General features: G+C 40.5%; 1 protein-coding gene across 18 annotated transcripts in view; it reads left to right on the forward strand.

Annotated features, from left to right (window-relative positions):
• The window catches only part of TENM1 (teneurin transmembrane protein 1), an 854,834-nt gene that overhangs the window by 819,610 nt on the left and 8,491 nt on the right, over positions 1–26,733 (forward strand). For all 18 annotated transcript variants that reach the window (XM_080553265.1, XM_080553267.1, XM_080553268.1 and 15 more), the window contains 8 exons: positions 2,160–2,526; positions 4,314–4,824; positions 9,286–9,458; positions 12,466–12,701; positions 18,755–19,051; positions 23,172–23,559; positions 24,233–25,453; positions 25,963–26,105. In XM_080553265.1, coding sequence (XP_080409391.1) covers positions 2,160–2,526; positions 4,314–4,824; positions 9,286–9,458; positions 12,466–12,701; positions 18,755–19,051; positions 23,172–23,559; positions 24,233–25,453; positions 25,963–26,105 — 3,336 coding nt within the window. The remainder of the gene's footprint in view (positions 1–2,159; positions 2,527–4,313; positions 4,825–9,285; positions 9,459–12,465; positions 12,702–18,754; positions 19,052–23,171; positions 23,560–24,232; positions 25,454–25,962; positions 26,106–26,733) is intronic.

Below are 26,733 nucleotides of genomic sequence, written 5' to 3' on the forward strand. Positions count from 1 at the left end.
ATTAAAACATGGTAGGTGTTATGCAGAGTCATTATGGTAAAAATAGGTAGTTTCAGCCCGAAGTTTTTCTCACTACTAATCTAGTTATGGTTAATCAAAGATTATTTTTACAGCAAAGTGATCTGTGAAGGAGGCACTGCAGTTAAGGATGTCTGTTTGCTATTAAAAATAATCCATTTGCTTTGATAGAGCAATCAAATGTTCAGCATTAAAGGTACATTGCAGATATGTTTCTTCCAAATTTCCTGCAAATAGCCTTGCAGAGGGTTCAGCTTCCTAGTGAGCTCTCAGCTGAAGCGAGGAAAACACGAACTAGCAGCTCTGTGTACAGCAGCCTTAACACACTGGGTGAAATCCAGGCAATCTCACACGTCCAGAATTCAGCACCTTTATGGGAGGAATCCGCTTCCAACCGTTTCACCACATTTATCATCATTTGGAATGACTCTACCACCTGGTTCAGAAGAGATCTTGAACCCAACAGCATTAGTCTTAATGCCAGTTATTATGCTGTCTAGTAAAATGGACTGGGCACGAGGAGGAGTTTGATTACTCCGTGAGCCTTCGTAATTATGTGGTGCACCATGTAACCACGCAGGGCAAGACACAGTAGCCACAGTGCCCTCGCTTTAATAAAGCATCAATTATCAAACCAGCAATGTACTCGTGGAAATGAGGTTGTTCAGGAAATACCGATGCTCGCGAAAGGCAAAGACTTGGCCTTCAACCTGGTGCTTGAGCTGACCCCAGGCGAGCAGGTGGCTTGCAATGGCCACACGCTCCGCCATATGTTATTCCGCAGCACTGAGCATTGTATTAGCATCTGCGGTCTCTACGTTCATAGATCTTTTAATTAGTGCAGTGGAAAAATTAACAAAAAAAAGCAACCAAATCGGTAAATGAAATAGTGGAAGCTTCTGTGACAACTGCATATAAATCCATTGCATTTTAGCCTGGCATTTATTCTCTTCTGATAGCTGAAATATTTAGTCCAGAAAAATTCCACTCAGATAAAAGCAGCCATCTCTTCACAAAGGATAACAAGCAAAGCACCCTCAGACAAAAATAGACTGTCTTGCAATCTCTGCAACTCACTTGTTCTCTGACCTTTCCACAGACAAGCTGCAGCCCAAATCCTCCATCAGCCATTAGCTGGGGAGTGGGACCAGTGTCCTCCGTTGCTGTTTCCCAGTCCACCACTTACTGAGCTTTCTCAATAGGAGGAGTTTGAAGCTGTGGCAAGCATGCTCTGCAGACAGCAGCCTCCCTACCAGTTGTCTTTCAGGGTGACAGACTGCCCCACCTCTAACTGGGAACATGCTATATTCCTCCAGATCCTGATGCAACAAGCATCAGGCGAGTGAGGTCATTCTTCTAGCATCTCGTCCAACGCAGTTTGGAAACTTTGCTTGGTTGGTACTCTCACTTGCATGGAAAAAGGCAAAAAGCTCACCTTAAGTATGAAGAATTTCCTTAATCCATGACTGAAATATTGAATTGACAAACCAAAATCATTTATAAGTAATTATGGCTCAGCTACTGTATTATGTGAAGTCTGATATATTGGTGTATTACTGTGTTACAAAGAATTAATGAGCTTGTATTTCTTATGGCACATCAGTCTTATTAACGTTTCTGGCCTGGTAACTAAATTGTGGCAATGTGTCGTACTCTCCTACTATGTCATTTTCCTTTTGTGCTAACGGTCAATTAAAGTGTTAGGACATTGACAACCTCTAACTGTTTTCCACTCTGCCAGTGTTGACTGCAGCCTTGGAACAATAACACTCAGACCTGGAGAATTTTCTGGCTGATATGGTGTGACATGAAGTGTATGCTTTTATTTGCATGAGTGCACAAGGTATAATAAAGTTCCGTCCTTAATGGACTTGTGCAAATACATTTCAGAGGGTGCAAAATTACTTTTGAAATCAAGTTTAGTTTCATATTGGTGCTGGATCTCAGAAAAGAGTATGCTTTTAGAACTTTCTGCCAAACACAATTAGTAGCCCATAGTAGCATAGCAGCAGTGGGCAAATCCACTGAGTGCCTTGATGACATGGTCATCAGAGATGGTTGAACACAATTGTCTTATTGTTGTAATCATTTTTTTTTTCTTGTCTTCTTTTCCCTGCCTTCCCCTCAATTTGTTTTCCCAGGTGCGGCTAGAGTGGCCAACAGACCTCACAGTGAACCCCCTAGACAACTCACTGTACATCCTGGACAACAACATCGTCCTGCAGATCTCTGAGAACAGGCGCGTGCGCATCATTGCAGGGCGCCCCATTCACTGCCAGGTGCCGGGCATCGACCACTTCATTGTCAGCAAGGTGGCCATCCATTCCACCCTGGAGTCAGCCAGAGCCATTGCTGTGTCTCACAGTGGGATCCTCTACATTGCAGAGACAGATGAAAGAAAGATCAACCGTATACAACAGGTCACAACCAACGGTGAGATCTCCGTAATCGCTGGAGCCCCATCAGATTGTGACTGCAAGATTGATCCTAATTGTGACTGTTTTTCAGGTAAGACAACACTTTTTTTTTTTTTCCTGTCCCTGGTCTGTTGAGACCTTCCAGCACAGCTGCAGACCAGCAAAGTGACAGAAGGAAGAAGAACTAAGCAATAGTTCAGTTTTCTTGGAAAACTGAAAACCTTATCAGCAGCTCTTTGTTTAATCCATTGGGTGCAGAGATGTGAGTCTTTCAGTTGGCACTGGAACCTCTGGGTGGGTTTAGATTTTCCTGTTTGAATACAGAGATTACACACAATTCAAAATGATCTCCAAGTATGTTTTTTTGTGTCAGCTTTACTCATGCTGAAGTTGGTATCAGCCCCAGTGCAGATTGCACCTAAATGCTACTGGATCAGGCAGCCTTCTTCACCACAGAGAGTACCAGAATGTTCCACATCCAGTGAAAAGCACTAGCTCACACCTTCCCATTGTTCGTGTCCCACGGCACACCTAGCTAAATGATACAAGCACATGTTATTCAAAATGTCTGCTTCCTTGTGCTTTTCAAACTGGGCCCACCAGTCCTAGACCCACACCATGCCCCTGGGCATTCTCAGCAGCACAGCTCTCCCCTAAATGCAACAAAACTAATTTTGACTTTTTTTTCATACAAATGTATTTAATGATAGAACAAAGGAGAGTGTTCCCATCTACAGAGGAATGCGGTATGTTATCATCTTGTCATCTCCAAGAACTACTTTGTTCAGTTTCGTAATACCATCATAATTCTTAAGCCCCCTGTTTCAAGCAAAAGGTAAATTACTGACAAGAAAACGTTAAGTATGTCAAGAAATGAGAGAAAAAAAATGTCAGCGGTCTTCCACGGGAGGTGAGTTCCTGACCCAGAGCTGCTAATCAGTCTCACGAGCTTTGCCACAAGCTGCCAGCTTCAGTTACGCCTCTGTTTGACCGGGGCTGAATAGGATGCTGTCCAGTGCTCCTATTGAGGGAATCTCCCCTCAGTTCAAAAAATAAAACCTGTGGCAAATCTAATGATTGTGCCAGTGCTGGGTTGGTGAAAGGCAGGGTCAGGCTGGCAGAGAGACCAGCTAATTTGTCTGTTTCCAAGGCAGCAAAGGGTATGCTGAAAATCTCCCTCAAATTGCATTTTTCGGTCAGGAGAAGGGGAGCAATAGAAACAGTAACATGTTGTTCTCCAAGAGTGAGGCTTAATATGCTTTCTTGTTAGTTACACAAAATCCTGGCCATGTAAAGTCATTTAGATATGCATATACAGCCCACAGTCATGCAAATATCCTCCCTGAACCTTGAAATACACAGTATTTATATATACCAAGTAAATTATCAAGTAATATCAGAAGGGGTGATTTTGAAGGCCCTTTTTGGCTATTATAATTTATTTTCCTGTAGTGTGAGCTTTTAATAAGTACAAACTAATCTTTGGTTCACTGTCATTTTAACCAAATTACTGATTTTTATTTTCTGTTTTATTTATATCACAATTCTATTCAGACTACATAACAACAGGCAAGAAATAGGAAACAAAACTTACCTGTCATAATTTTTTTTCCTTCACATTTTGCCATGCAATACTTCCCTGAGCAACAGGGTTTTGGAGTTAGCAGAAATGATGTAAATTAGATAATTTATAGTTTGTCTTTATTGAGACTGATCTAGAATTGCACCAACTTTAGACAATGGGGGTTTAGTTAATGGGAAGAAGATACTATTTTATTGACAAGTAAATGATCCTGAGGAGAAGCAGTGTGGCAGGCTTCGAGATTCAGCTTAAATACAGACATTACAGATTACTGAAACTGCCATTTTTTCCCACAGGTGATGGTGGATATGCCAAAGATGCAAAGCTGAAAGCACCTTCTTCCCTAGCAGTCTCTCCTGATGACACGCTGTATGTAGCAGACCTTGGAAATGTTCGCATCCGTGCAGTCAGCCGGAACAAGGCTCACCTCAGTGACACGAACATGTACGAGATTGCCTCACCGGCAGATCAAGAACTGTATCAGTTCACCATCAATGGCACCCACCTGCACACACTGAACCTCATCACGAGGGACTATATTTACAATTTCACCTACAGCGGTGAAGGGGATATCGGCACGATCACCAGCAGCAATGGGAATTCAGTGCACATCCGCAGAGACACGAGCGGCTTACCCCTGTGGGTCGTGGTGCCGGGCGGCCAGGTGTACTGGCTGACCATAAGCAGCAATGGGGTTCTGAAAAGGGTTTATGCCCAAGGCTACAACCTGGCTCTGATGACATATCCCGGAAACACAGGACTTCTAGCAACCAAAAGCGATGAAAATGGATGGACAACTGTGTATGAGTAAGTCCGTGACATTAAGTGCCTGTTGTAAGGAACACTGTTTTAAACAAACATTGAATTTTTTTGAGTCAGTTCTAGTAATTTCAGAAGACACCCTGCTACTAACACTGTATGAGAAAGGACAAGCAGTGCTGTTGTACAAGCTTTTACAATATGAAACACTATCATTTCTTAAGTGCCTGTCATATGTAAAAGCTCTGTGCGTAGTGCCCATTATATGTAGCAAAAAACTGCCTGAAATTATACGTCATTCATATTTCATTACTGTGAATCTCTGTTTCTCTAAATGCAAATGTGGTTTTGGAATTTTTGGTATCTAAAGAAGAAGAGGCAAGTTGTGATATGAATCAAAGATTTGCAAAATTCTTGAGGAAGGCAAAAAAGGGAAAATTACTATACTCATAGGAGAAGGGAGTGTTACAAAAGAAACTTAGAATCTCAGTGGAAGGAATGTTCAAACACAAGAGTGGACTTGTCCTGTCAGCAGGGGAAGAGGATATGTAATGAAAAGGAAAAAAAAAAAAAGGTATGTAATAGCAAAAGGATATGTGTCAGGAGTGGCCTTACAAGCAAGAGGTTGAGACATTTGACAGGACTCCTTAAGAGCAAGACAAGACAGTAAAGATACAGTCAGAACATCACAGACTGGTCCCAAAGAGAGAGCAACCCAAGAGAAAATTCATGTTTGATTCGTAAAGAGGTGTGAAGTATCAGGATTTCTCATTATTTATAATTAATTGTCATTATCCCTGTTAGAGGATGTGACAAGTGATTGATGTCATATGTTAACATTGCACTATCAGTTCACAGTTCCAGGAGAATTATGCCGGCTTTCTGTAGGGCATGGGAGTTTATGGTCAAAAACAAAAGTGAAAAGACGTCCAGGTGAGATATGAACAGAACACACATTGAGGAGAAATGAGTTACTGCATAAGTCACCTGGAGAGGCAGCTGAGTCACCATCATTACATTTTTTTTAGAATTACATTTTATTAAACTGCAAGTAGGATAAAAGCAGAGAAAACTGCTGCCTAGAGTATGGGATTTGTTATTCAAGGGAATGTTTTTCTATTCTGCCTTCCATTATTCTGCCGAAAGCAGGCTGAATTGACAGAGTTGATCTAAGTATAAGCAATTAGGGCCATTTTTGACAATAAGCAGGAAAACAAAACCATACAGGGCCTTCCTGGTTCCCGTCTCATTATCAGGCACCTACTGTTAGAAGTTAAAAGTATTGTGCAAAAATACAAAGCTCACTGTTGTGCTGGTGCTGTTTAAACATTGACTGAAGAGTGGTACCTGTTATATGCAGAACTTAATTCAAATATGTGCTTCCTTGGAATAACTTCAGCACCAGGACTGATCCATTTAAATCCCTACCTGAGGATGGGATCAATCCCGACCATGGACCAATGACACTTTCAAAAAGCTTTCACAGTAGCTCCAAGTCACATCTATTACTTCTTAAAATGCTGAACAACATGCATTGTTGCAGGGCCTTGATTGTTAGAGCAGATTATGTGCAGTCATGTGCTTCTCAGTGGGTTTAATATCAGTACTCTTATTCTGTCCAACAGACCCTGAGTGTAAACCTTTTCAGACAATTATTGCTCATGCCTGTTGTCTTCTGGCAAGTAGTTTGTTAAAGTAGGACTCATGCTTAGTGAGATTTTCTTTTAAAGGATTTTGCCTGCTTGCAGGTGCCTGCCATTGTATGTAATACTGATTTTTTCATGCAGAGATACTTGGAAAGACACTGTCCTTTCAGTTGTACCGACTGCGTGACCGTGTACTTCTACCAATCTAGATCAGTCGGTAGAATTAACAGAATTACAGCTGTTAACGTTACAAAAATAACAGCAAGATTAAATAGTGAAGTCATATTATTAATATTTATTGTTCAGGCCAATATTTCAAGTCATCTTCGTAATATATTACAACTTCCTGAGTGGTTGAGATACCAGTGTCAGCCAAGCTGCTGCAGTCAGAGCGACAATTGACTATAACGAATGCTGTGCTGAATAGATGGGTTTTCAGGACTTGGTTTTCCCTTTTTGCTGTTAATAGGTCATAGGGGATGATGGTCCTTAGTCATCCTTTAAGCAAACATTTCTTTCCAGACAGGTCGCATTCTGAACTGACACCTGATTTCACTTTAAAAATTAGATTTTTTTGGTAAGGGTAACTTAGATGTGAATTGCTTCAAGTCATGTATAAACATAGTATTGGAGCCAAGAGGATTAACGTATGAGCAACTCTCCAATTGCTTAGAATCACCTTTTCTGTTTAAACAAGTTTTGCATTCACATCCAAAAGTTCAACCCATAGCACTGTCAAGCTGAAATAGGGATGAGTTTGTTTAACAACACATATCACACATACTTGGGAATATGAGCAAAGATAATGGACTGTTCAGAACATCTACCTAGATGTCAGATTCACTCACAGAGGGAGATTATTAAGAGGTAGAAAACCACCTACAAAAGTACTTGTCATCCATCTACTCTAATCTGATGGAATGGAAGTACTGAAAGAGCTCTTGCATAAAATTATAGCTAATGTACAATTTCAGTCATCTAGGTTGTTATTTTTTTAATATTATATCATTAAAGCCATAAAAGGGGAGGGGGGCACTGGGCCTCTATTAAATCAAGGACAAGAAAACACCTGCAAGAAACAACCCTCTCTGAAAAAATTAATTAGACCACTTTCCCTTCGAAATGATACAACTCTTAACTGTTCTACACACAGAAATGCAAATAGATTGTGAAGCTCTATCCCCAAACGTGCATTTCTAATATTCGTGAGCACTTCCTCATGTGAGTACTGAAATCAATGCAATTATTTGAGTCACTGGCATGATTAACAGTGGCATAACTGGGCACCAAATTAACATTAAGAAATATGTCATGATTCTGCCCCTATTAGTATGGGTAGGACATTTCCCTATAAGAACAGAGTCCAAGTGTGCTACTATTCATCATGTGAAAGGTGGCAGAATCTGTCCTCAGAGGGCTGGTTTCTTGGAGCAATCTGGAATAAAAAAGCCCTGTAGATGGTCACACTGTTACTGAGACACTTAGCTGAGTGTTCTCCTTGAAGTTAGTGGGACCATCTTGGCATGTGCTCTGCAGCCTCATTTTAATTGTTCAGCACCTTATCTAGTCTATGATTCTGTATTTCTGGGTGCTCCTGTGCAGAGCCAGGAGTTGGATTCGATGATCCTTGTGGGTCTGTTCCAACTCAGGATATTGTGTGATTCTTACGATTCCCATTTTCAGCTACACGGGGAGTTGTGTATCTCATTATTAGCAGCATCCAGCAGCAAAAGTGGGTCCTTAGCAGAGGTGCATCCTGACTCATAAGCACAGCTACATCCCAATAAACTGTCTGCATTTACACCTTAAAAATGCATGATTTGAGGATTTTTCTGTGGTATGCTAGAAGACTCACGTAACTTAGCAAGCTGTCATATCTGTTTGATCAAGCAGTAAATGAAATATAATTGCCCAACATTCACAGAGTTTTCTAACGATGAAAAGTAGTGCTCTGAATCAGTTTTAATCACTGGGTGTGGCACCCAGTCAATTGGCACAGAGTGGCACGAGGGAGGAATGCGAGGAAATCGCGTGATATATGACAGCAGGAAGAGGTGAAAGAGAGAAAGATTATATTGTATTTAACATTTAATGAATTTATTTGTCAAAAAAAAATGCAAGATGTTCGATACGTTCATTCTCCAGTGTTTCATTTGAAAAGAACAGCTGCTCTATTTTTCTTTATATCGGGTGGAAAAGAAAATTCCTGATTTTGTTCACCAATACTTTTTGTGGCATACAGATTTTCTATGAGTAATTAGGGGTAAATAAGGGTCCCAAAGAAAGGATGCCAGCACATGAAAGTGAAAGACATGGCCAGCTCATTTGCTGATGTGAATTGGAAGAGCTCCCCATTGGAGGCAGTGGGGCTTTGCCAGTTGATACACCAGCTGAGGAATGCTTTGTGAGTGAGGGGAGACAGTTAATAAAACGTGAAAACTTAATTATGCTTTCCTACCTGCACAAGTAGGCTTATATTTTATGAACATGGGTTGGTTTTACTCATGCAAATACGTCTGCAGTATCAGTGAGCTCTCTTGGATGAGTAAAGATGTGTTTGGATCAATAAGATTTTGAAGATCGGAGGCATTAATATGGAACAGTATCAAGCACCAACCATTGTTCTGCATTGTTTTCTCTGTGAACCATCAGAAAGAACGAACTGTTTATCTGTGGAACTGAAGAGACACGTTAGAAACAGTGCTCCAGAGGTTTTGAATTACTTACTGACTTTTTCATAACGTGTTGACAATACTTTCCCCCCCACCTTTTCTTTTCTTTTTTTTTTTTTTTTAATTGTAGTAGCATATACAAGACAACAGTGATGTATTTTTGTGGCTCACTTTAACATCATGTGCTGCAGGTACGACTCCAATGGCCACCTGACCAACGCGACATTCCCAACTGGGGAAGTCAGCAGTTTCCACAGTGATGCTGAAAAACTGACAAGAGTGGAACTTGATACTTCAAACCGAGAGAACGTGATCACAGCCACAAACTTCTCAGCTACCTCTACAATATATACCTTAAAACAAGGTAATTAAGGCGTTTCTATTATTTCTTCCCTTACAATTACATTTAAAACTCTGAACATTATTGCATTCTTAATTGTTTGACAAAAAGACACTAAAATTAGTTCATTTGTTTCTTCCTTGCTTCAGTTCAAATAGCTAGATACTGCTTACATTTCTCCTGGGGTTCCTTTTAGGAACAAACCACCAGTGAATGCTTTTCCTCCTAGAAAAGTCCCGTTGGTAGATTCCAGTTACTAAAATCACTGAAGGCTCCATGCTTTACGCGCTATTTCCCACGTCAGTATTCAGGGGAATTGGACCGACCCGTAATACACTGAGCTTTGTTATTCTGAGAAATACTGACCAAAAAGTGTCCTGCTCCGCTGTTGTTTTAGCACTGAAATGCTTTGTTTGGCCAACGCCATGAATTCACAGAATCACAGAATGGTTTGGGTTGGCAGGGACCTTAAAGCCCATCCAGCTCCAACCCCCTGCCATGGGGGGTTGCACACTTCCCACCAGCCCAGGCTGCCCAGAGCCCCATCCAGCCTGGCCTTGAACACCTCCAGGGATGGGGCATCCACAGCTTCCCTGGGCAGCGTGTTCCAGTGCCTCACCACCTTCTGCGTAAAGACTTTCCTCCAAACATCTAATGTAAATCTCCCTTCTTTTAGTACGATGCCATGCATCAGTCTCTCACCTGGATTCCTGGATCCTATGCTGCCTGGTGAGCTCCTCTTGCAGCATGGGAACTTGCTTAAAAAATTTGTCCAGCTGGGCACACTGTCACCCATGACACCCACCTCTGTCTTCAGGCCCTAGAGGAACTTCCAGATTCTGGAGTTCCCTGCAACTGAGGGTCTGGGCAGCTCTTTCAGTCCTCAGGAGGTCTGTCCGGGTGTAGGTGTCTGTGTGGGGAGGTTGTTGCCCCTCTGTCTGGGTTTCAGCCTCAGCCAGGCAGCTGCAGCGGGTGGACACCATTCTTGTTTCAGCAGACAGCTGCTGCTTGTTGTTCCCAGCACAGAAGAAAGTGGCCTGCCTTCCTCCCTCACTATGCACCCTCTCCCATTCTTTCTGGTAGTGCTGTGACCTGGTGGCAGTGCTCGTAGGAAGGAGGAAGGCATGACCAATGTCTGCTGGTGGCTGCCTCAGCACTGAGATTTTAACTCAACCCCTGTGCACATGTATTTCCCTGGCAGCTTCAGTCTGCTGGTGTATTGGATCTTTTGAGAAGAACTTGCTCTCTGCCTAATGGAAGTGCCGCAGTGTCCTCCTTCAGATTGTGCAGATTCATCCCCTAAGTTTTGGGTTTACATAGTTTAATCAATCTTTTTTCCTCTGTGTTAATTTTTCTGTAGCAAGTGGGTTGTTCAACAAGAAGGGAAGAAGCTTTGGGAGCTGGTGCTGGGAAATAGGTCTGCATTTCTTGCAGGCCTGTTATAGAGAAGGTCTGCTTTGTAACTCGGAGCAATTCACGAATGTGTTTCATTCTCAGCTTTAGTTGTATGAGGAAAAAATAGGAAGAACTCACAAGATATTCACTCATCCCTCTTCACTACTGCATTGCAGAGACAACACTGAATAAATGGAAAGAATTATGTTATATTATATTGCAGCATCACTTGTTAGGCTTTGTCCAAGTGATCCCACCTGCTCTCTGCATCATCTGCTGACTGCCCAATTATGTTTGTCTTAAATACGAAGCTTCTCAAAGAAGGGATATTACTGCTTTGTGTCTCAGAACAGTGAGCTAGCACACCACCAGCAGAGCAAGAAATGAACAGCTATAGTTGTTATTATACCTATCCTATTTATGAATTCATATACTTTGCATATTTCCATATATCTGTAAAACTACTGTGAAGCAATCCGTGAATAAACAACAGGCATTGTATCCTTACCTCTGAGTCAAAAAGTCTCTTTTAATGCAATATCTATTATCTTCACTTTCTGACATACCCAACTGTTGTCCATATATTCGCGCCTGAAGGTCTGGCCCAATTACTTCAGCTGGTGTGCAACAGCTAAGAAAAAGATGCTTTTTCTTAGCATCACAAAAAAAAAGTCGCTAGCTGGTAGGTGCTCAGTTACATTTTAAAGGTGAGACTGGCTTTGTCCCTTAACCCTAAACATACATATTCATAAAGAAGTGCCCCCCCCCGGCAGCTGAGCCACAGTAGCCTCCTGTGTGCATGTCCCTTCCCTGTGCCAAATGCAAGGCGGTGTGGCAGAGCTGTGCCTGCAGTGAAGGCATTACAGTGCACAGGCAAGAGGCAGGAAGCGTATGGTGACTGTGTGGCTTTGCATCATTTCACTGGAGACCTGCTGTGGACCCTCAGTGTGATTCTGGCCGTGTTTGGAGGAGGAATAAGCTGTCATCCCAGCTGCCCTCTGCAGCACAGTGCTGAGCCTCTGGAGCTGCCTGCTGTGCCACCCTTGCTGGGCCATTCAATTTTCTGCCAACGACTGGGTCTCTCCCAGAGGGTCTCTCACACCAGCCCACGGGCTCGTGGCTGGCTGTCACTGAGCCTCTGCCTCAGGGTCTTGCTGCTAACAGGGAATGGGAGAAGGTTTTAGTACAGTGATACAGGGAAAAGGGGCAGAACAGCAGCCTGGCCATCATCTTAAGACATTTTGAAAACAGCTTTCCTGTTTGATCTCAAGATACCCCTTACGTTCATTCAAGCAGTGAGCTATTCTGTTAACAGATCCTAACATGTTAAAATCATCAGAATATCGGTGATCAAAACCCAGCCCGTGAGTTTATGTACTGTTAGGCTAAAAGCAAAAACTCTTCATTCCTCCTGCAGGGAACTTTCACAATGGAAATCATCAGGACAGATGTAATAAAAAGCTCTTAAGACACGTGAAGACCTCCAGGTTCCAAAAATCACACCGCTGTTGGTGTTTGGTCAGTGATCTGTATACTCGGGGCAAACAAGGCTTGACATTGCACCTGACGTTTGTTTCATAAAGCTGGAGATCTGAAATTTTCTGTTCCCTGTTTCGGGTTGTTGTTTTTCTGACAGATAACACGCAGAATATCTACCGGGTCAGCCCAGATGGGTCTCTGAGAGTCACCTTTGCCAGCGGAATGGAAATCACACTTAACACGGAGCCTCATATCCTAGCAGGAGTCGTCAGCCCCACTCTGGGGAAGTGCAATATCTCCCTTCCTGGAGAGCATAACTCAAACCTCATTGAATGGAGGCAAAGGAGGGAGCAGACCAAAGGCAATATCTCCACGTTTGAGAGAAGGCTAAGGGTAAGGCTTCCTCTTGTGTAAAGTGCAGTGTTCTCTTTGAAAGCCATTGAACAAAAATTGGGTTGAAAAGTTCTGCTTTGTAAGAAGTGCGATGGAAAGTTTGTATCAATGGTGGGCCCCAGCCATGAATTTCAAAACCAAACTCCTCCAACGCTTGACAGGATGTTTGATCTCTGTTTGATTTTGGTTGTTAGACTTGACCTCAAGACATAATTGCTTTTTTTCTTCCTCTTCTTTTTCAACTAAGAACTTAATTATGTCTTAGGAAGAAGCTGTGAGCAAAGGACAATGTGTAGTTACTGCAGCACAGCGGCAGACTTGGAGCCAGATTCTGCCTCTCAGATCTAACTACCCTCTTTGTGCTGGGGGAAATAACAGGTGCCAGCCTCTGCCCAGTGCAGAGGATCTCTTGGGGCACACCTTGGGTGTTGGGCCAGGGCATCTCCTGCAAGCCATGGTATTTTAGAGCCTCTGCATGTATCCAGACAGGCTGTGGATTCTGCCCTGCACCGCATATGTTCAGACACCCTCACACCCTCTGGCTGGGTTACCGTATGGCTCTAATAAGAATGATTTTAACAGTGCATACGTAGTGTATATTTATTTTCAGGAGAACTCACAGATTACAATGACAGATGGTCAACATTCAGCATTTAGGTAACACTAAGGCTCAAAGAGACTGCTACCTTGCAGAACAGTTTTTTATGAAATCCATTCTGTTTTTCACATGAATACTCCATAAAATGTCTGTACCAGTAGTACAGATGCGAATTTTGGCCTTTAAAATATTGCATTATTAACTACAGCAGGTCTGGATAAGTATTATCTCTGAAGGTACATCTGTTAGCTCTGAAAATACAGAGATAGTTATTTAAATCTCTGGATTTCTTTTTGGTTATCATATCTCATGTATTTTTTATTTTAAAAGTGTGTCAGTTTGGTTTTCAACTGTGCTTATCAATCAGAAACCCAAGGCTTGGATGATATGGCCAGACTGATTACCATGTGTAAAGAAACCATTTGAAAGGACATCTTTCAGACTTGGCAGTCACAATTACTTTACGAGGATCTTGCAAGTGCAAAAAAGCTCTGTGGGTTTTTTCTTTCCCATCCTCTGACTGCCTCCTTTCTATCCTAGTTCACACACATTTAGCCCTGTCCAGAGAGGTTGCTGAACTTATTACAATGGCAAAGATGTGCTGTTAAAATGGCAGGATTCAAGCTGTGACCTCCATGGTTCACTTTACCTAATCGATTGACTTCTGTATGATTTTATGGTTAAGTAACTGTACGGTGCATACTTTTTTAAGGGTCTTGCCGAATAAAAGTCTTAAACGGAAAGGTCGTAGTCAGTCATCTATTCTGCTTACCTTGCCAGGGCCAAGTGGTTCATCACAGTTACATTTTAAAGTACTTCATCCTGCAGTTTTCCTGTTATGCAGTTTATATTTTCTGTTGTTGAAATTGATTGCCAGATCTTTTAACTCATTTTCACTTGCTTCTGCACGATCCTTAATATTGCCTGCCAAAAAAAAAAAAATTTCCTGGGGAGGAAATGCACAAATTGGTCAGGATTAGATGGACTCTGTCTGAAGGCTTAAAATGTTCAGTGAAATATTGCAAACCTGAAGCTATGCAGAGCTCTGCTGATTGACCTGCCTCTGGGTCAGTCTGCTGGTGCATAAAAGCACTTGTGTACTCCTCCTCCTCCCCCTTCACCTTCCATCCAGCGAGGGTATGCAGTGTAGGAATGACTTTGGTGTGCCTTTGTCCTATATTCTCTGTCCTTCCAAAGGTATCCACTAGATCACAGGAGTTGATCATTGCATCGTTATTTCTGTAAATTGTAAGTTTCTTTTGGTACCTACCAGAAAGAAACCAACCTTCATGCCTACCACGATCAAAGGAGCTTTATGGAGTGTACCTGCCTACCCAGAAGGACGTCAGCTTGCCCACATTACAGTGTTTTCAAATCCCCTGGACAAAAGATGGAGGGAACCTGGTGGGATAACATTATGTGAGGATTTCATAGTGGAAAGGAGGAGAAGTATTCTGTGCATGGGATACACCATGCAAATAAGCACAAGAGAAAGGGAGAAATGGACTTTTGAGGCTGCTGTTGCCAATAAAAAGGACCTTGGAGGATAGGTGAGATATGTGGGTCCTGGAGTTCAGCTTTAGGAATGAGATGTTTGCATGGGATGCTAATGGAGTGGGGAGCTGGTGGAGGTGTAAGGAGCTGTGGCAGTCTAGCTGGGGAGGAAGACAAAGGAGCAGCAGGATGTACCCAGAGACACCGTCTTTCCTTGGTGACTTGGTTATTAAAATAACTATGCAGGGCATCAGGAGCAAAAATACCATCTTATTCTCTGTTTGAATTAGTAAGCCAATAGCGAAGGGGATTTAATGCTTGCTGTTGACGAATCCTTGAGTACTGCTGGAAAAAAAAATGTAGCGTCGATAGCAGCCCTTATCCTGGATAAGGTTCTGCTGATACCTTCTGAAAACTTCTAGCGAGTTATATTTTAGAAATAAAATTGTTAAGCACTTAATATGCCATGATTGGCCCAATAGGACGTGTGTTAGAAAGCTTGCAATGTAGGGCAAAAAGAATTATGCTGAACTTTGAAAATGTATGTAAAGGAAAGCTCCGGGGATTGGACCAGTTCTCAGTGGAAATGAGCAGACTTTTAGGAGCCCTTAGTTAAAGGGGAAAAAAAAAAAAAAAAAAAAAAAAAGGAAAAAAAAGCACAATGGAAGAGTTTTCTGGGGAAAAAAATAGAAATCTAGTTTAAAGATGTCGCTTAAAGATCAGTCCTGATACCGTCACTGAAATAAAATGGCTTTGAATGCTAAGAGGTATAAATTAGAAGGCAGGTAACTGGGGATGAGATGAAGGATGACCTAGTTGAAAAGATGAAAGCTTTTCTTTCTCTGCCAGTTCCTAACATTTTTAATTCTTAATTGCAATTAACAACCATTTTAAAGTCATGTCACTGTATTAGTATAAAATGTCTAAAATTTTTGGATAGAAGCCACTGGTAGCATGTTCTGAATAACGCTGTAAATGTTGTGTTTTAAAGAGTTGAAATTTTGCATGGTGTGAATTCCCTACTCTTTAAATAGAACAGAAATGAGTAAGTTAACGGAAATGCTAGAAAAGACATCTAACTTTATCTCAGTATCTAAATCAATGTGGGAAACAGGAATTAATCAGAGTTTTCCTTGAAGTGCAGAACTGCCAGCCCTGGCGCTTTCTGAAAGTATATAAAACAGTCTGTAGGCATGTATGCATTTTATATTAATAATAAATCTGTGTACAATCAGGCATTTTAACATCAATCTTAATCTAGCAAGACTTCTTTTTTATCAATTGAACTGCTATTTTAATTGACTTCTAAAAAAGAAGCAAAGCTGTTGTTAAAATCAATGAGCATGATGCATAGTAATATACTGATTGGAATTCAGCTCTGCTCCCTCCTGTCTTTTGCATAACTTAGAGGAACTTGGTGTTGGATGCCATCCAGGTTTTATAACTGAGTATTTACAAAATTGAAAGCTTGAATGCTTGGCCAGTCTTGTTTTTACCTTTTTTTTTTTTTTAATAACAAAAATGGAAGTAACTCATTGGCCTCAATTCAAGTCAGAAGTCCTGTAGATATAGGCTTTGACAGCTTTATTTATTATCATATTTAGTAAATTATCTCCCTTTATTTACCAGCCTTGCAGCAAGTTCTAATGATAGGGTCAAATCCTCAGCCACTATGTATCAGTTTACGTTGACTCAAGTGAAAACACAGACAGGGAAATACACAATCAGCTCATCTGATTTCACATTTTAGACAGTTTACGTTTGAGAATGAAAGTCAAGAGAAGTGCACATTTATGCGTTTATTTACATCTTCAAAATTTCTGGCCATAAAATCAATGGAAGTAGAGCCAAAGGATGTTTAAAAATAAATAATAGATATATCTTTTTATGAACTACTAACATTATTATTGAATTCAGCTGAATTTTCTCCCTATTTTTGTCAGCTGAAATTTTAACCCAATATTGCTTTCAGAACCAGTTTTTACTGGCTTGTAACTGAGCACATGAGCTCCAGTCTGTCACAGGGGCTCCTTACTGACTTGCATGTACATTGGAGGAGCCATCTCTAGGAAGCCACTGGAATTTGAAATCAGCATTTCAATGACAGCATTGAAATGCAGCCTGCTACCCATGTGTCATTGCATCTTGCCTTAAGAAGGGTGTTAAATTGAACTTAAATCTAATATAAGAAAGTAAACAAATGAGACATAAAATATGGAATATAAAGGAAGTAATGGTGTCCCCAAAAACCTTATTTTAACTGCGTGAGCCTTTAAATACTGCTGCTATCCTCTTTACTGCTAATTCTGCCTCTGTGTGATTTTCGTTCATATTTGTTATATCATTCCTGAAAATTAGATTGCAAGCAATTTGTATTCAAGACTTTCCTTTCTCCTAGCTGCATACTATGGCAATAATAATAATAGCAATAAGAACATTAAATATGTACATAGACAGTAAATGAATATGAGCCAGAGTATATCTTCTGCTTGCTTCTCAGTTATTTTACCACCAAGAGGGCTGATGGTTTGTTGTGTTGTTTTTTTTTTTTTCAGAAATTGCAATAAGTTTGCAAAGAAATATATTATCATAAACATATATACAAGCAAATATAGTTGAGCTGAACATCACATTTTACTTGGGCTCCTTAGCTATCATTAGAGCATAAATTGTAATAGTTACAGCAGTCTACAGGGGTATATAGGTATTTTACAGCTATTGTAAATGAACAGTATTAGAGTTAGACATGTATGTATATAAAACCACAGGAATGGTAGTTGAAGAAAGAACACCTGCTTCTTCTAGATTTTTAAATTATTTTGTATCTAAAAACAGAAAGAGGAAAGAAAAATAAAGTTCTTTCTACTCACAACCACCATATGATCACAGCTTGAATTATTAAACAGGTATTCTTAACCATTTACTTTACTGCTATGCCTCCAGGTCTCAGGAAGGAGCAAGCGCTGTGCTGTGCAGTGCTAACACCTGAACTAACATCATCTCTGCTGTAAGGAATGTATTAATTGGAATAGACTAATACAAGTGATTAGATAAAATGCAGTCCATTAATACAATGAGCACATTGGGCATTGATCTGAAAATGACAAGTCAGTGAACAATGTTATATGGTTTTCTAAATTATAACTTGGATTTAAATGGAGTTTAAGAGTGACTGCCCAGTGACTGAATGATGAAAGCACTGGAAAACGTATTTTGTCTTCAGAAGTATGGCTCAGCTTTGAGCTTCATTTCTAATCGAGAATTTTGGACCACAAACACTAGCAGGTCGAAGCAGTCAGCCTGTTCCCCTGCCAAAGGACACAATAACGTTAGCAAATGTTGCAGGTCCCAAATGTGCTCCGAGAGCTGCAGCAAGGAGTACAGCTGGCAGCAGGCACTTCTGCCACTGCCTTTCACAAGCTCTGGGAGTAGGCTGCTTTTGGGAAGAAGTGTGAGGACACTGGTGAGTAGGGTTTTTGGGAGCTGCAAGCACAGCTCTTCCCTCTTCGGCATCAGTATGCGACCTAGCGTGGGCTATCCCACAGCAGCAGCTGACCTATTGATATTAATGGAGCTTAAGAGAGAGAAGGTGAGTTAGGATTAATTTTGGTAATTTTGGGGTTTAACTACATGTCCTTGGCTGGAATCAAAGTCTGTCTATAGATGAATTTTGAGAAAAAAGAAGAAAAGCTTAGGAAAAGAGGAGTGGCGATGAAAGTTTAGTGTGTGGACATAGAGAGTGTCCAGCTATATGATGTAACACTGAACGCAGACAGCATTTTGTTTCTTGGTCCTGTTTCTCATCTGAATGTTTTTCTATTTTTCTGCCTTCAGTATGCCCTAAATTCTCAATCCTACTGTTAAGCCATTGCACATCTTGATTAGAACTGACACAGAAATGTTTCTGTCATATGTAATTAAGGTACGTTGTCTTCTTACCTTCCTGTATCTTTGTGTTTAGGCCCACAATAGAAATCTGCTCTCCATTGATTTCGACCATGTAACCAGAACAGGAAAGATTTATGATGATCATCGAAAATTCACTCTTCGGATTATGTATGACCAGACAGGCCGCCCAGTTTTGTGGTCGCCCATCAGCAAATACAATGAGGTCAATATCACTTATTCACACTCTGGATTAGTGACCTATATCCAAAGAGGAACCTGGACTGAGAAAATGGAGTATGATCCAAGTGGGAACATAATTTCCAGAACATGGGCAGATGGCAAAATATGGAGTTACACGTATTTAGAAAAGGTAAGTCATTTTAGAAGTGGATCATTTTACCAAGGCAAGAATATTTGTTCTTCATGCAATTACTAAGAGATACTATATTGTGAGCTATGTTATGATGCTATCTTGTGCAATAGTATATAAGATTTATAGAAAATGCATGCAATTACAATAACCAGAGAAAAATGTGTCTGGAGGTGCTTAGACCTATAGTCATCACTTCAAACCTGTCATAATTTAATTCTGAAGAAAGTTATTAGCAGCTCGGATCTGTTTAATCGGTAGGTAAAATGACTTCTTTGTCTCACTCCAAGTGCAAGTGAACAAAGGACACTCCCAACTACTGAAAAACATTTTGCCATTCTGTATAAAGTAGTCAAAGAAATAAGTCATCAAAATGGAACTGTTTCATCCCCAAAAACACACTTTTAAGCGAAAATTATGCACCAGTGAGTGCAAGCTAGCACCTGTTTAGTGCTGTGCTGTAAAAAATGGACTGATACTTTGAGGAGACAGATTACTTTAGTATGTATGATGCCCATTTGGGGGAAAAACCATAAAGTAATATGAAATGAGTTATTGCCCTGCTTTTATAGTGACTTCATGTCTAAATTACCTGAGTATTCTAATTTTCATTCATGTGTGTGGTCATGAAATGACGGCATAAATGCTGTGTCTCAGGAACAGCATCTCATTTGTCTGTACAAGCATCTCATTTGTTATTTCGTCTCTCAAATCCAAAAAGCCAACCTGTATTTTTAAAGCTTCCAGAACTCAGCGTGAAATTATATTCAAACAGTGTCCTTCAAAACTTTTTTTTTTTTTTTAAATAGCAACATCTGTGACTATCCATTTTACCCTGAGTTTGCAGAACATTTTTCTGCACCTGTTAACCACAGGGAAAGGATAGGAGGGGGCAGGTGAGGTAAAACTGATAGGGGGTGTTACACACAAGAAATCCAGTGACTTTGAAGTTAGTTATATATTTTAAAGTTCCAAATGTGTACTTTTAAGATAAACTTTGCTATACTTATTTTGAATGTTTGTAAGCCTGATCCTCAAAACAACTTAAATCTAACCCAGAGAAAAAAAAAAAAAAAGATCCATAAAAATGTGATTCCTTCCTTGTCTGCATGCAGTATGGTTCTTGCACTTGTTAACAAGATTGGCAAACCCTGGAAGCTTCAGAAGTTTGGTTCAGATAAATTTGTCAGGGCTCCTTTTATCTGTATGCTCTTCTTCAAATTGCAAGTAAACAGGCATTTAGTACAGCTTTCAAATATTTGGGCAACGTGCCTTTTGGAATCTTTTATTTTTTCTTTGGGCCTAATGGACCGTAATTTTGGAAAGATGCATGCATTTTATCTTTCCAAACACTTTGCTTGCTCATAGCTTATGATGAGCTTATAAATAAAGCCATATGATTTAAACCTGTCATTCTGGAATTCTGCACAAGTGGACAAATCCTGATCTTGTAGGAGCAAATGACAAAAGCCTACTGACTCAGGTAGCGTCAGGCTTGATTTATACTGTAATTTGTCACTAAATTATTGAAAGCCATACACACCGTGGACATAATCTCCCAGCTATTTAATGTGCTTTCCTCACAATTTGTTACTTGTGCCAAAGAAAGATGAATTCACTGTCAAAATTAGACATTGAGATATCATTTTGTGGCCCATTAAAGTCAATAGCTCGTTGTGTTAATTATGTAATGATTGCTAAATGTTGTCTGAAACCTCATAAGACCCAATAATTCCTTTTATCAAAAAATCAATTATATAGTTCACTTCCAACTCCTAGTTATTTACTTTTCCATTTATTACCACTTGATGAGTTAATTGTATGTCTTCTAAAAGCTCTCCTCCTTCCAGGGTTAGTCCCAGTAAGTTTTCAAGAGCCCTGTGATGGTAGTACTGGAATTAATTCTCACTGATGACACTGGGCTTCTCTTGATTTGGTCGCTCTCCTCAATTAGCTGATGGTATTATAAAACCTGAATACTTCCAGTTTACATCTCAAATCCCGCTGTCTACCTCCAGACAAACTCGCTGAGCAGCTGTGTGTGTGTGTTGGACAGAAATGACATCTAGTGGCCGTGCCCAGCACTTGCCTGTTTCCAGCAGAGCCCCCAGTTCTTGCCACTGGCTTTGATGTTGTCACCTCAGTCATTACGTGGCTGACCAGGCTTTGGCTGCTCTTATAACATGACAGCTCTTTGGATGTTTTACCAGCTCCCGTCTGAAATCCTTTAAAACGATTAGGATCCAATTTGTGCAGATAGTGCAAAAACCTATTGTAATATTATTAGGATGAATAGGGAATTAATTTTGTTTTCTCTCTATAGTGTCCCTAGTAGGCTAGATAGGACAGTAAGTCTCCAACCCTTCTACTGTCTAGGCTTTTACTATCCTGGACAAAAGTGGAAAAGCCACAAAGTGCTGTAAAATGGCACACAGGGGCACTAAAATTATATTAGAGATGTTTCTGATCTTGTTATTTATACTCTCTCAATGGCAGACAGTTTAAAAATAGGCCCGGGAGCAGTATATAGAGAGCAGTGTCACATCAGTGCTAGGAGAGAGTTCAGCCTGTGGTTTACTGCAGGCTGGGGACTGTAGACTGAAGGTGAAGCTAAAATAAACTCCGTGTGTGTTAGAAGTGCTTGGCAGACCAGCAGTAAAGCGATCAGGAAAAAGCCTGGTGTCTAGGTCTGTTGGCACACATTGGGATGTGTTGGGGCTCCTGGGCTGGAGTGCAGGTGGCGGGTGCCCATCAGCAAGGGCAGGAGGGCAGGAGGGCACGCACATTACAGGTCAGGGGGCAAGAGAGGCTGGTCCGGGCTTAGCCTGTCTTCTCTCCTCTGAATGAGCATTCTGGTTATTTGTCAGAGCACAGTGCCTTACAAACAAAGTTGCTTAACACATCACAGGGCTGAGCACTCGATATTTTCTTCCCGCTGAGGAGTTTGGAGGCAAAAGGAAAAAATAAAAATAAAATTTAAAAAAAAGCCTTTTTCCTGATTTCTTTTCCCAATGCTCTAAGAAAAAGCACAATCACACATTCCTTGTAAAACTTTGTTTTGCATGGTGTCTCAGTTTAGAAAAGCCCAACAAATTTGCTTACAGGGCCGTGAGCTCAGAACTCCTCAGGATGTACTCTCCATTTGAGCTCAGGCACTGGGGCAAGGATGCACAGCGCTCTGAAACATCCAGGCCACTCACCAGGGATGCAGGAAGGCCACAAAGCTCTCCCATACATTTTCACTCTGTGCTTTCATTATGCTTGTTTCAACAGTGACTGTTCACCAGCAGGGTTGTATGCTGCATGCTGTGACCTTGCACGGGACTGGTGGAGAGGTTTACAGAAACCAAACAGAAACATTTGCAAAGAAAAATGTCTGCCATGCTTGCATACTCATCTGCAAAAAAAAAAAAAAAAAAAAAAAAAAAAGGAAAGAAAAACATATTTCATTGACCAGCCACAATTAACCAACCCAGGGCAAAATATCAAGTACCTGTGTAGAAATTTTATTCTTTTTAAACATTCAAAAACAGAGAGAGAAGTAGTCACACCAAAAAACCTGCAGACCATTTTCATCCTTCTGTAAGCACAGGGATACTGGGGCCTCTGGGGTGGTGTACATTTCATAGAAGACATACAGAAGAAGGGGTAGGTCTGTGCTAGAGCCATGCAGAATACCAATAAAAGCTAAACACCATGTACACACCACTGAACGGTTCGCCTTTCCACCTCCTGTAGAAACATCTGTTGGTACAGATGCTCTACCTGTGATTGAAGAAGAGGTTCCCTCTGTTTTAGCTTCCTGGGAGGATGACCTAAATATTTCAAAGCAACATGGCAAGTCAGCATGAGGCTGAAATGGCACTGAGAGCCACATCTGCCTTCCAGTTTGGGGGTCCTTACCTCTAGCCTTATTATCATTCTCCTTCTGCTTTATGCCACCTTGCTGACCAGGTCTGCTGAAGTTGAAAGCTTTACCCAGAGCTACACAGACAGTAAGAGCAACCTACAAGAGAGGATGGTTGTTTCAGCATTTCCTTAATCTTCAGGTACTCACCAGATGAATGAATAATAATTTGCTTGATCAGCCACTTACACTGCCCTTCCTGTTTGATTGCAGTCCGTGATGCTCCTGTTGCACAGCCAGCGCCGCTACATCTTCGAGTACGACCAGTCAGACTACCTGCTCTCGGTCACCATGCCCAGCATGGTGCGCCATGCCTTGCAGACCATGCTGTCTGTTGGGTACTACCGCAACATCTACACCCCGCCGGACAGCACCGCGGCTTTCATCCAGGATATCACCAGAGATGGACAGCTCCTGCAAACGTTGTATCCCGGGACAGGTCGCAGAGTCCTTTACAAGTACACCAAGCAGTCCCGGCTTTCCGAGATCCTTTATGATACTACTCAAGTCACATTTACCTATGAGGAATCTTCTGGGGTTATTAAAACCATACACTTAATGCATGATGGGTTCATCTGTACCATCAGATACAGGCAAACAGGTTTGTGTAACTGTAACTACTTTGCTAAAGTTTTTGGTCCTGATCCTGCATTTACCTGGCATGAAATTCCATTATTTTTATGTCTACAAGATCTTATTTTTTATTTTTCAATAGAAAAAAAATGTGTGTATATGTCTATGTCTGTGTCCACAGGCATATATAGCTGTCCCATTTGAAATACAGTTTTCTTTTTATTGCTTGGTTTGGAATAGCGCTTACAATGTTTGATTGTTTTTATTCCACTGTGTGGATATTTGCTAAATACTAAATCAAGTTGGTTTATTGTTTGTGTTTGCAAGTTTCCCTGTTTATACCATAATGTAACATAAATTCAAAAGGACTATTTATATGAGGAAGGAAATCACCATGTAAAATAAATTCAGTTTAGAATTATCTTGTAAGTAAAAAGGAATTATAATTATGAATAAAATAGCATTCATTTAAACAAATGTTAATAAAATACAAATATTTTGTAGAGCAAACATTAATAAAGGTTTGTGAGAGAATAATCTAACATACTCTTAGTTAATGTACTGTCTGAGATGGTCAAGTAGCAATAAGAGAAGGGTATATTTGAGTTCATAGCTTCTCTGTGCTAGTTCTGTAAAGTGTACTATGGACATAATTCATTTCTTTTCTTGCTTTTCCTCTTTCCTCTGTTTCTTGTGGACAGGTCCACTTATCAGTCGCCAGATCTTCAGGTTTAGTGAAGAAGGGCTTGTAAATGCCAGATTTGACTACAGCTACAACAATTTCCGTGTCACGAGTATGCAGGCCATGATAAACGAGACGCCTCTGCCCATTGATCTGTACCGTTATGTTGATGTCTCTGGCAGGACAGAACAATTTGGGAAATTCAGTGTGATTAATTATGATTTAAACCAAGTTATAACCACCACTGTGATGAAGCATACCAAAATTTTTAGTGCCAACGGTCAGGTGATCGAAGTACAGTATGAAATTCTCAAGTCTATTGCCTACTGGATGACCATTCAGTATGATAATATGGGTCGTATGGTGATCTGCGATATACGCGTAGGTGTGGATGCCAATATAACAAGATATTTTTACGAGTATGATGCTGATGGTCAACTTCAGACTGTGTCTGTGAATGATAAAACCCAGTGGCGCTACAGCTATGACCTTAACGGCAACATCAACTTGCTGAGCCATGGAAACAGCGCACGCCTCACTCCTCTGAGATACGATCTTAGAGATCGCATTACCAGACTTGGAGAAATTCAATATAAAATGGATGAAGATGGTTTTCTCAGGCAAAGAGGCAATGAGATCTTTGAGTACAACTCTAATGGTCTGTTGAACAAAGCATACAACAAAGTGTCTGGCTGGACTGTGCAATACTGCTATGATGGTCTTGGAAGACGAGTTGCAAGCAAATCAAGCCTGGGACAACACCTACAGTTCTTTTATGCTGATCTCTCCAACCCAATAAGAGTTACTCACTTGTACAATCATACTAGCTCAGAAATAACATCCCTATATTATGATCTTCAAGGTCATCTCATTGCAATGGAATTAAGCAGTGGGGAAGAATATTACGTTGCTTGTGATAACACTGGAACACCTCTAGCAGTGTTTAGCAGTCGGGGCCAAGTTATAAAAGAAATTCTGTACACGCCATATGGAGAGATCTACCAGGACACTAATCCAGATTTCCAGGTTATCATTGGTTTTCATGGAGGGCTCTATGATTCTCTCACTAAATTGGTTCATCTGGGCCAGCGGGACTATGATGTCATTGCTGGTCGGTGGACAACTCCAAACCATCACATATGGAAACACCTGAATGCTGTCCCACAACCATTTAATCTCTACTCATTTGAAAATAACTACCCAGTTGGCAGGATCCAAGATGTCGCTAAGTATACAACAGGTAAAAGTAACACATTTCTTACAAAAATACAGGTTTTGGTCAGATTCTGATATGGATTTAATACTCCAGAAGTCCTTTATATACATCCAAAGTTAGTATTTGGCTCTAGTCTTAGATATATTAAAGTTATTTCTTTGGTAGCTAACAACTTACAGAGCTTCGTCTGTTTTTATAGTCTTTTAGTAATCACTAAAATAATTAATAGCTGCATCTGCTTCTTCTCTAGATGCTAAAATTAGGGGAAGAATGGAGGCAGCATAATTCTATTTTTTTTTCCATTATAAGTAGAAAGTGGGTACACAATCGATTAGAGTATTGCTATGCTTTGTAATCGGATAATTTGTTTTCTGAAATAAATGCTATAACCAGTACTAAAAACATAAATTGATGTGAAATCATTATTTCTGCATAGCTTGAATTTCTGTAGACTACACTCACTTTTTCTAGGACTTACATGTCTCATTGCCTGAATCTTTATTTATTTATTTATTTATTCATTTATTTTGTAGACATTGGAAGTTGGCTAGAGCTGTTCGGTTTCCAGTTGCACAATGTACTACCTGGGTTCCCAAAACCAGAGATAGAAGCTTTGGGGACAACATATGAACTTCTACAGCTTCAAACAAAAACCCAAGAGTGGGATCCTGGAAAGGTTAGCATAAACTCTGTTCAACTGCTTCTATTTCTGAAGTAAACAATTTGATTAGAAAATGCTGATTAACAAGGAAACAATGTGACTATTTTCAACGTGATAGACAAGGCAAATAATAGTCTAACTAAGCATTATTTACTGGCATCAGATTAGAGTTTTAAAGAGAAGCTTTTAGGAACACAGTGAAGAAACTTCACAGCAAAATGATAAAACATTTGTGCGCAAATTGAACTGCAAAAGTTTTATGGAATTAAAGAATTAAAACACCAGTTTTTTGTCTTTGATAGCAAAGAAGCCATAGGTAGCAAAGAAGCCAAAATCACCAAGAGTAGAAACAGCTTTACAAGTCTGTTTCTCTGCATAGTCTTTGCAGGAAAACTGAAACCTTGCTGTGGATTTGTGGAGGAGTCTGTAAAACTCAAACCCCAGAGCTTGTTTTCACTAAGACGAGACATGCAGCAGCTCACAGGGTCTAGCAATCAATGTAACTGCAACAGGACCGACTATGGATGTTCTGAGCAGGTGTTTGTGTTTTGCATTTAACCATAAGAGCATCTGTTAACAAAGAACTATAATTTTACAGAGAGAGAGAAAAGATGCCTTCTTCTAATTTAGTCAGGAAAAGGAA

The sequence above is a fragment of the Anser brachyrhynchus genome (genome assembly GCF_964034855.1).
Source record: "Anser brachyrhynchus genome assembly, chromosome: 13".
NCBI classification, from domain to species: Eukaryota; Metazoa; Chordata; class Aves; order Anseriformes; family Anatidae; genus Anser; species Anser brachyrhynchus.